The sequence below is a fragment of the Vipera berus genome (assembly GCF_964194415.1).
Source record: "Vipera berus genome assembly, chromosome: 1".
NCBI classification, from domain to species: domain Eukaryota; kingdom Metazoa; phylum Chordata; class Lepidosauria; order Squamata; family Viperidae; genus Vipera; species Vipera berus.
In genome coordinates, this window is record NC_138202.1 from 298,459,160 (window position 1) to 298,470,687 (window position 11,528).

Consider the following 11,528-nt stretch of genomic DNA (forward strand, 5'->3'; position numbering starts at 1 on the left):
CTGTGAAGTGGCCAGGACTGAAGGAGAAAGATGTGAACTCCTCATCCAATGCAAGAAATGCAAATGCTTCACTAAAGATAACACATGAAGAGACCAATATCAAATACAGACCTGTACCTGGCGATCATCAAATACCTATTCCTGTATTTTCAATGACAATCAATATGCTATGTTGTTTTGCATCTAGATAAAAATGGAAATTATAAACAAATAAAATGATTGTAGCTACCTTATGAGGCTGGTGGGAGATAAGTGGTTTGAATAAGGAAAAAATGAGGAATGATAAAACCTGAACATTTCTTTTTTATGGATTTTAACTATTCAGATCTGTCATGCTGGATGGGGGAGGGGGAAACCTTAAGATTCTGAATATAACATACGTTGAAGAAAACTGAATTATTAGTTAATTGCAAAAAAGAGTTTTTCCCATTTTTTTAAAAAATGTAATGGAAATCTTGCAACTTATCTGTAGGAATAAGAAGGCTTTTGAAAAATATGTCTGAATTTAGTGTAGCAGAAGACCAATTTTATTTGGTGAACGAAATTAATGTAACTTAGAAAAACTGGTACACCGCATGCTTGTTATTGCATCCTCTTCAACCTGAAGATTTGTTAATTAACTAAATTGCAGTAATTCCATAATTACTACAGACATACTGTAATATACATCATGATTATGAAGCTGTCATATGCAAAAACCAATGGCTTTTTTATTATTATCCCAGACCCAGGCCATATCTCACAGGTTGCCTACTTTTCCAGCCCTTTTTTTTTAGAGCTCCTTATATCGCAAGACTACACTGCTGAAATTCTACAAGGAAGTAATTCCAGAAGACTGTTTGAGATAATGACAGAACAAAGAATGCACATTGCTGGACATGTGCTCTGCATGAATGAACAATGTCCAGCAAAAAACCACAATCAATGGGAGACCACCAGATTGGTCAGAGAAAAAGAGGAAGGCCAAAGAAAACCTGGACCAAACATTTCAGGAAGATTTGAAAAACCTCAACCTTAAATGGAAGGATGAAGAGACTGCACCTGTGGACTAAAAATTGTGGAGTAGGCTTGTAACCCAATGTGCTTAGCACAGGACATGATGGTGATGATATAAGTCATCTAAAATGAAATGGTCTGTGAGTTTAATTCCTGGCAGAAGGTTTGAATCCCATAGAAAAAAATCTGGCTATATATAGCTGATGAGACCCAGTAACGATGAAGCTGGTCATGCACTTCCTCCTAGTGGTTAATAAAATTGCCTTCAATATCTCAGCATATGTGGAAGCAAGAGTGGGATCAAGTGACACTGTATTTCCCATTCAGCTAGAACAAAAATTGCTCCAACAATCTTTCTCATAACTATTTTGAGGATCAGGCATTTTTTTCTAAAAAAAATGCTTCTCTGCTTTTTCAAGAGGCTATTTTGAAAATATATCTTCAAACTTTCTTTTGTCACTGTTACTTCTTTCCCCCCATCAAAACACCCTGAAAGGATTCTAAGACTGCTGGCTCACAAGGCCAGCAAAGCAAAGTGAAACTTTCATCTGCATTAACAGCTATATTTTATTACAACCATGGTGTCCTCTCCCAAACATTGGCCAAACTTAAATCCTTAAGGCAGGCAAGGTCAAAAAACAGGCATGGCAGGAACTCCAGGAATATTCTTTATTACTGTAGGCTAAAGTTGTGTTTCTCTTTTTTATTTTGACAACTTTATGAGATTTCAGAAAAGTATAATATACAAAGAACAAAAAAGGTTCAAGGGGAAAGAGAGAGGAAAGTGGGGAAGATGCAAAGTTAGGGGCACAGACAAGGGACAAAAGTAATGTCCAACTTTCTTCAGTACAGATGCAAGCATGAAACATAATAACTCTTTGAGCTAGAATAAACATAGTACATCTAGTAGTCATAAACATTTCTAGTCAAGTCCCAAGGTTAAAATTTATTTCTTTCAGTTTCAAGAAAAAGAAAAGTCCCAAAGTGATCTCCATGTATAAGGATAGCGCTGCGTGTCTTAATCTTAGCAACTTTAAGGGAAGTGGTCTTCAACTCCAAGAATACTGGTTGCTACTGAGAACTTCAGCTTTCCACAATGGTGGGGAATTCTGGAAGGTGAAATGCACGCCAGCTAAAGTTGCAAGGTTGAGAAACACTTGTAACAGACACTTGAAAGCCTGAAAGAGTTTTTCTCTGCTCCATATTATACCAAACAAAAGCAAGGCAGGATTAGGTATGATTTACTCCTCATGCTTTTTATATTCCCAAGAAAGTTGTTATCTTTTCTCCTCCCTTAATGATTCTTTGCTCTTTTTCCCTTTCCCAAGATCAGATCTCACAGAACTAATTCTGCAAGGGTCTTTTGAATGTGGGAAGATGTAGGATCCAATCTGGTAAGAAGCCGATGTTTTAGGACTGAAGGGGATGATAATCTAAGAAATATCTCTGTGGTGGAACACCAGAGCCCCCACAAAAACACCTCTCTGTTATTCTTTTTTTATTATATAAGGGCACACTGCTATTTTCAATTATCACAAAATGCCATTCACTATGATGGGAACCCATCTAGCTTTTCAGCCCCAACAATCCTCTCTTCCAGCCTTAAGATATTTTTCTTTACTTGTTTTAACATAGCTGTAGAAAGACTGAAAAAATATAAGCCATGTTTGGATTTATGACCAATCCTTACACCATAATTAAACTTATCTTTGATTTGTCAAAACAAGCTAGCATATCCTGGCAGCAATTCAAGAAAATTTCTTTCCATGTCATAAACACAGGCTCCATTCTTAAGATAGCTGACATTTATTTCTGTATGTTTTAGAAATGATAACACATTGATTCCAAAAGGTCACATCTAACACATACAAACACATACAATATTATTTCATTCTGATCTTGACTCACTAGTTAATAAAGTTCTTTGCTCCTCAAACTGCTCACCAGAGACCACTGTACAAGCTGAACCATCAGCCTAAATTAATGTTTGATTGTACTGTATGTTTATTTATTCTTATTTCCACATTATAATTCTAACTAATTCTGTAGAAATGTCATTTGTTTAAATTATTATACAACAAATAATTGCTTGAAAGCATTTTATTTCACAAGCACTTATCTTCTACTATCTACTTACTTGGTGCACACACTCAGTAATAAATTATGTCAGATTGTGATGATTGATATATTTATTCATCTTCTTAGAAAAATATAATGCAACAGGATGTCATCTGTACCTTCCCCTTTTACAACTTGATATCTTCTGAGGAATTGTAACTTTGGCGATCCTCAGTCAGCTGGCTAAGAACCCAGAAGTTTTAGTTCCAATGTGTAAGGATAGGAATACAAGGGGAATGCTTTAGGAGCTTACTGTGTGTGAAATACATGTATTTTATGGGTATTTTATGTCTGAACATATGTATTATCAGAGAGTAAACTGGATTCTGATCCACAGCCCATGTACTTACAAAAAACATAAGCAGGAATAAGCCTGTTACAATAGCTAACCTGGTTCCCATTTCATAATGGGCATGAAGAGAAAGGAATTGTTGTTACAGACCTGATATATAGCAAAACGCTTTCTTAGGGCTCCTTTTTACAAACCAATCTTTCTGGTGCACTATTCCTAAAGGCAATTTATTTATGCAACCCAGAAGTTAAAGGCTGAAATGACAACTACGGTAGCTGCCTCTGGATAATGAGGAGTCCTTGTCCTTGTTTTGCAAAGACAATTGTGTGGACCTAAAGATTAGGCATGCAAGTAAAGCAGACAATTCAAAGCATATACATAGAGTTCTAAGAATGAATTGAAATAGCAAGCAGAAGGTTATAGGTGAAGTACTGTTGGGACACCTTACAGTGATACTAGATTTGTTCACTTTGGATTACAGTCCTAAAGTAACTGCTCCATTGTTTCAGCAACCTCCACTTGTCTAAAAAAACAAGAACTCCATCTGTAGAAGCTACTGCATAACAACTACTTAGAAAAAGAACACTTTTTAAATTGCTAAAGCTGCTGGCTGCAAAATGCAAATGCCTTAAAGGTCTTTTTCCACCCAATGTTATTTTCTTTCTCTCTCTTTCTCTCTCTCTTTCACACACCCTTTCCCCCAACACACACACCGTTACCACACCTTCACTCACTGTCTTTTCAAGTTGTCTGGAATATGGATTTCCTCAAAGAATCTGACAATAACCTGACATGGTGATAATTTTCTAAGCTATGTTATTCATGTCAAATTATTCAACATCTGTCTTCATGTTCCTACAAAAATTAGCATAAGATAGTGGTTTCTGATGACACCTCTAGTGAAATATTTTGACTCCTACCAGTAAGTTGCAAACAACCTGTCAGGTGGATAATGTCAGGTTCCACGTCCTGCATACTAATATGGCTCTGTGGGTTGTTTAGGGGTTGTATGGAATGGCCTAAAGCTGGGTTCAGGCACTAAAAAGGGCAAAGACAATTACATTGAAGAGTAGTATCAGCAAGGCAGGCAACATGACTCATGTGCAGCAATAGCTAGATGAAAGCTAGAATCCATATTGGATGTTAGGCATTTTGGTCCGTAGAAAGTAAACAAAAAAAACCTGTTAGAAACAAAAAGGAAAAGTTACAAAGATGGATTTCTGTGAGTAAAAGCTCTATTAAAATGACATGGGCTTACTGTGAGAGGTAGGAACAAACTGCAAACACAGTTATGGAGCACCAAAACTCACTTAAGAATTTTACTGCTCTAAGAATAAGGCTGGTGTCCCTAGAAGTTGCATAGTCATTATCGAATAGATGAGGAAAACTGATGGAACACAGGACAAATGAAAATAATGTATTAATAAGGAATATTATTTTACAGATGCCCAGTCCACTGAGATCTCTTCAAGCTAGGAAGGTGACCATTTTCATGAGAACAACAAGAAGAAAGATCTATGAAAGTTGGTTTAAAGGGAAGGAGGGTTAAATAGCATGTAGTCAAGAGGAAACACATTTCATCCTGCTTTAAAGCAACACAGCAGTACCAGTTCATATCCCTAGATTTGGGGATATCCTTCATCCTCCATGTGATTCCACAGTAAAGAAAAGTAGACTGGTTTTTAGGACCGAAAAGGTTTTAATGAATTCCCTACTAGAGAAAAACTTGACCTGCCCTCCAGTATCGGCTCAATTTATTGGAGTTAAAAATTAATATTTTACCCTAGTGCACCTGCACATCAAGCTGCTGAAAGATTGACACCCCAGTCCTAACAGTGAAGATAAAAGTTGAAGGAACAGAGGACTCTTCAGTAGAACAGCATGATAACCCACAGTGGTAAAAAGAAAGCAATAGTCTCTTCCTCAACCTTTCTCCCAGGATGTTAAAAGAAGAGTATTTCACTATACACCTTGCCAAGTTCAAAAATACAGTACCAATGCCATAATCTTAGAAAGTGGGGAATCATTCACTAAGCCAATTTCCCCCCCCCCTCTTTCTCTCTCTTGTCAGCAGTGAAGAATAGCACCTGCTGTGCATATTCTGTCTGCTTTGCAAGTCTACAATAACCACAGCTTCCCTTGTAAGATTTCTGATTGACTGCTCACGAAAGATGCTTTGCCCAGATAGGCAGCCAAATGTGTTCCTCTGAAGCTCCTCCCTTTAGTTTCTTTTTGCCCTGGAAGGTTCCTTGAAGATTTGCTTTTTTGCACGAGGACAATGATGGGGAACTGCTAGCCGCTGAGCCTTTTCCTCAGTGCACTAAGAGAAAGTTGGGCTGTCAGCAGATCCATGTTAGCAATAAAACACTCCTATCAAAGCTTGTTAAATCCTCCTTCTAAGGTAAATAAAACAGCAGTCCAGCTTCTATAGTTCAAAAAGGAGCAGCAAAACCCTCTCCTCACTAGATTTATTCTGTGAGCTTTAAAATACAATTTCTCCCCATATATATATATATATATATATAGATAGATAGATAGATAGATAGATAGATATAGATATAGATATAGATATAGATATAGATATAGATATAGATATAGATATATAGATATATAGATATATAGATATATAGATATATATATATATATATATATATTTCATATTAATTCCAAGATAAAATATATCTTGCAATCTGATATTTGTCTGGGAAAATAGAGTATTTCCTTTCTCCCAAGTGTCTTTCCACTCACCTCCAATACCCATTTCAACCCATGTTTAAATAGCTATTTTAATGTCTTTATTTTTAATATATATATATATATATATATAATTCAGCTGATGCTTAGGGTATTTTGTTACAGAGATACTTTCCGTGGCTGAACAATCTATTGCCTTATGCATACGGACAAGGATAATATGAGGGAACTTTCCAAGGATCTTTTCATAATTCCCACTTTTCTAATAAAGAATTAGAGGTGACAACCAGGTATTGTTTCGCTAACACAGTACAATCTAGTTCTGGCAGATAATCTTTACTGGCATGAAAATCCAGTAAGATTCAGACACCTCCTGATCAAGATGTTTAGTCCTCCAATTCACCCCAACTCGCACAGAGTTCTGTCCCTGAACTGCGACTATTCACTGCAATCTCTCCCTCTAAAATACGGCCCACCCTTGTCAATCACAGCCTTTAAAAACATTACAGATTTCTCATCTATCCAAAATAAGAGGTTATGGGGAGAAAATGAGGAAAGGGCCTTTTTCTGTCTGGTGTTGGGTTTTTGTTTTTTTATACTCATTTATTTCTCTCCCAGGAGTCTTTTTTTTTATCAAAACTGTAACCCGCTAGGGCCAGCTGACAAAATGTTGCTTCCTGTTACAGAATAACAAATGGTGCCCACTCCAATTAAGATGCAGAATACCTAAGGTCAGCCCAAGTGTTTTGGGCAAGTAAGCCAAACAGGGCTTCCCTTCCTGAAGGTAAAAACACAGTAAAAGATACATTAGATTTATTGCTCATTCACAATACCCAAATCCAGGCTCCCAGCAGAACTGCAACACACTGTTCAATAGAAGAGCCAGCTCTGATTTATTTGTCACTTCAAATCTCTTTCCTATGGGAGCCCTATTAGATGGCGAGTCATTCATGCAGAACAGTTTGTTCTGTAGTTGAGAACAGGATTTTCTTTAACTTTTCTTCAGGGTTACAGTAGTAACCTTTTTCCCACATAAAATGGCATTCTGCGAACTCCACAAAGTATGAAGCAGCCCATACTGAGAAAAGGGTAGGAATTAAATTACATAAGAGATCTGCTAACGTGAGCGATGAGCTGCTTCATATGCACATGTGAACTTCGTCAGAGAGTCATTGACAGGTTCTCTTTCACAGCTAGAGTGCATTTAGCAGTTGGGGAAGGGGTGTGCGTGCAAAATTTGGTAGACAGCTTAAGTTTATCCTTTTGGTAAAGATGGATGAAATCATCTAACAAAGGAAAGGAAGAAGACTTAGACTTTGTTCAGTCATCATGTCAAAGATCAGTTTGCATAGCTAGCTTCTTCAGGTTCTTCTCAGCCAGTGGTACAAATGCTTCTCTTAGCACAAGTCTAATCTGTTCCATCCATTCTAATAAAATGTGGTAGACGCCTTTTATAGAAGTCCACAATAGGTAAATAATTTAGTTTAATGTGATTTAATATTAATTAGATTAGTAGATTTTATTTACAGCTTTCATGACAATGTATACAAGGACCCTTTCTTAGCCTTCTTTTATAACCATTTTGGTATCAAATGTAATGCCTAGGTGGGAGAATATGCTGATGCAATAACAGTTCACAAAATTTCCAGGGTCAAACATGAAGGACATCAAACTCTCATATCCCATTCAGCTCAAAGCTACACCTACAGCTCCAATTTAGTGGAGGGAATAAGAGAGGGCAGGACTCTGTAATTCTAGATTAGATTTTCTTCCAGAGCAAAAAGCTGTAGTTCAACATTGCACAAAACATTAATAGCTCCCTCTTCAGAAACTAAAATCATTAGCAATGGCTAACAACTGCTTTGGAAAAAGAAAGAACTGCAGATGTTTGGCCATGGAAAGTTTGTGAAATACTGATTCCACTCATCAGAACTCCAATTAAAGATATTAAATTAAAATTAAAATAGTTATTCTCTCCATAAACCATTGAAAAAGAAATAAGAGAAGACAAATAACAGTCAAAGGAGCAAATAAACTCTTGTTGATTAATAAACTGTACTGTATTGCATCTTTTTCTGCTTGATTTTCTACACATTCTGCCCCCCCTTCCTTCTCTTCTCTTCAATATACCTGAGTTGTTATGCTAAACATCTACAGATAGGAAGGAATGCATAAAGAAAAATCTAGAATGAAAGAAACAGGAGAGGGGGATAAGTTCATTAAGAAGTAAGAGTCAGACACAAGGCTGAAAGAATACAGTCAAGTATGAATATTAGCAGCCTTAAAAGACTCTGAAGATGCCTCAGAATAGAAACGCAGACCACTAGTTCTGCTTGGACAGCAACAGTCAAGCTAATTAAAAATAAAAAGTTTGGCTGGGAGCCTATAAAATACCCATGGGGATGTGAAAACCTGCACACACAACATTTTTTTTTGTAACCAAGACATTACATACCCCATCTCACTTCTTTGGGGCATGCCTTGTAATTTCCCTCCGGGTTTTTAATCTCTCCCCCATATTCTCCCTTTTTCTTAACAGGCATTGGGGGAGCGGAGAAAATAAAACAATACTGAAAGCAAATAACTGAAATTGACAATTGTAGCCCAAGTGAATGAAGAGAAGAATACATTCCCTTTTATTTTTATTTTCCCTTTTCTGCATCATTAAAATGACTACAAGGGCTTTAGCTGTAGGGGGGTGGGGACTACAACCTTAAATGGAAAGGTTACAGACTGGAAAACCAGCTGAACGTGGCCTGATCCCCATTAAGTTCTAGATAAGGCCTAGGATCTTTAACCTCTCTGCCTGCAGGGATGGAGAGGAACAGGAATTTGGAGCATTTGATTTTACAGCTATGGATAAACAAGGCTGTTGTGCAAAGGGGATGCTATGCCTTAGGAAGCTGAGTCTCCACCACTGCTACACAAAAGCGTTGACTGAACAGTGACTGCTCCATCCTTGGCATCTGGAGGAGGCAAGCCTGTGTGTCACTGCCTTGCGTTTATGCTGCCAAGGGATAAATCATCTTGTGTTTCTTCTAGGGGTACCTCTGACAAGCGTGGCTGCTGTTGCTGCCAAGTTTTGCGTTCCTGCGTGTGAACCGAGCGTCCTTTTGCAAACGGGATACCAACTCCTTCACTAAATCTGTGGAACGGATCTCCTCCCCCCAATCCTCAATTATTATTATTATTATTTAAAAGGGGGGGGGGCGTATTTTAAAACAGTAGCCAGAAAAGCGAGGAGGGACAGCGTGATCCACGAGAACTAGTGTATTAAAAATTCCCCGTTGCCTCTTTTTTTTTTTAAAAAAAAATCTTTCTTTCCAAGCATCGCTCCAAGCACAAACACTCGGTCTGCAAGCGGAAACGCTCATTGCCCACCACCGCCCGCTCCTGTCTGGCGCCAGCCTTCACCCTTTGCCAGGGGTCTTCAAACTTGGCCCTTTTATGACTTGTGGACTTCAGCTCCCAGAATTCCTCAGCCAGGCATGCCTGGCTGAGGAATTCTGGGAGCTGAAGTCCACAAGTCATAAAAGGGCCAAGTTTGAAGACCCCTGCCCTTTGCCGTCGCTGGGGCTCCCCCCCCCAAGCGCCTCTCTCCAATTCCGGGAGGAGCGAAAGAGAGGGAGGGAGGGGGGGGGAAGGCATCCCAGCAGCAACGGCGCCCGTGCATGCGCTGTGCTGTTTCGCAGAGCTCGCTCGGTCCCGCTTCATTTTAAATTCTCCAGAGCTCGGTGACGACTGGAGCGGGACGCCTTTTTCGCGAGCCGGAGGCAAAGCCCCCCCCCCCCGAACCACACCGCCCGCCGCCTCGTGGCAGAAAGGCAACGGGTCCCTTTTCCAGGCACAATCGGCCTGTTTTCTCCCCCCCACACACACACGCACACGCGATCGGAAGGTATCTTAGGAGCCGATAGAGAAAAGGGAAAAGGGAAAAAATAATAATCCCCAAAACCGTTTTCTCCCTTCTAGGCTCCTCCTTTGAAAAGGAAAGCAATCCTTAACTGGCAAAAAGGAGGAAAAAGGGAAAAAGGTTGGCGGGTCGTTTTAGTCACGGGAACAGGGCGATCCAAAAGGGGACAAGAAGCACAGGAAAGGAAGGGGGAGAAAAGAAAGGAAGGGACGCAAACGGACCAGCTTTGTCTTCCCCAAAGACCAGCAGAGGCTGGAGGCGCGCGAAATGGCCCACCGCTCTTTTAAGGGCGCTTTTTTTTCTGTTTAGGAACAACAAGTTGGTTTGTTTTCCACCGAAGGGAATCGCGCAGCTTCCAATTTTTGTTTTTCCCCCCTCGTGCCGCTCAGACGGAGGCTTTCAAAGGGTTTTAAAAAAAAATAAAACGCACAAACACTGAGCGGTTGCGGTTTGGTAAATCATGCGAGGGTCGAGGTTGGAGGAGAGGAACGGCGGCAAAGTCACCGCAGCAAAAGAGATTACGAAGTAGCTGGACGGGGTCGCAATCGGGAACTTCCCACCCTTAATTCTAGCCAGGGTCATTTTTTACTTTCTTCCGCTGCAGGTGTTTTCCGAAAACGAACCCCCCAAAACTTTGATCCGATTATAGCACAGCCCTCCGATCCCTACTTCCCTCCCCAACCCCCCCCCTCAGTCTTTTATTTCCTCCCGAAGGCGAAAGCTACCTTGCCTCTTACCATAGACCCCTTGTCCCCTGATGTACACCGGGACCAGCGAGAGGAATAAAAGCCAGAGAGTCTCCATCTTCAAGACAGAACCTTCATAGCCAGCCAAGGAGGAGAAGCCAGACCCAAAGGCGAACCCAGACAGCCTCAGATGGTGGATCCAAGAAAAAAAAAGGCGAAGAGCGTTAAAATCCCGTTTGTTGGTACCCCACTTTCGGCGGCCTTGAAGCAGGGGAGGGATGGAGATCCGGAGAAGAAGAGCAGGGGCCGGCCGGGGAGACGCCTCAGCCCGGCTGGCGAACTCGAGTCAGCCAATCTGCCTCCCGGGAAGCTCGCACTCTCCTCCTAACAGACGCGCACATAGGCAGTGGGAACCGAGTGAAACAGCTCCCCTCCCCAGACCCCGAGCAGGAGTTGCGGAGGGAGGGCGGGAAGGGGGGCGAAAGGTGTGTGTGTATGGGGAAGCAGGCAAGTCAGGGGTCTTGTTTGCCCCGACCTCCTCTTCCCAAGCTCCGAGAAGAAAATAAACACAAGCTTCACTCACTCACGCCCAGATGCACGAAGGTGGGGGGAGGAGGGGAAAAAAAGAAAATAAATAAATAAACGAAGGGTGGCGTTCTTAACCGAATAAAGAAAAAGTCGCTAGGGAGAAGAGGCGATCCAGCGTTTTGGTGAAGCAAATCCAGAGAAACTTCGGCGATTCTGCCCTTCGGCGCTGCCCCGATCTTTTCAATCACGTTTGTGCTGAAAGAAACGTCAAGCGCTCTCCGAACGCTTCAGCTTCCCAAAC

General features: G+C 40.6%; 1 protein-coding gene across 1 annotated transcript in view; it reads right to left on the reverse strand.

Annotated features, from left to right (window-relative positions):
• The window catches only part of MDGA1 (MAM domain containing glycosylphosphatidylinositol anchor 1), a 321,444-nt gene extending 310,606 nt beyond the window's left edge, over positions 1–10,838 (reverse strand). The window contains exon 1 of the mRNA XM_081315387.1: positions 10,751–10,838. Coding sequence (XP_081171513.1) covers positions 10,751–10,817 — 67 coding nt within the window. The 5' untranslated portion in view covers positions 10,818–10,838. The remainder of the gene's footprint in view (positions 1–10,750) is intronic.
• Between the last annotated feature and the right edge of the window lie 690 nt (positions 10,839–11,528).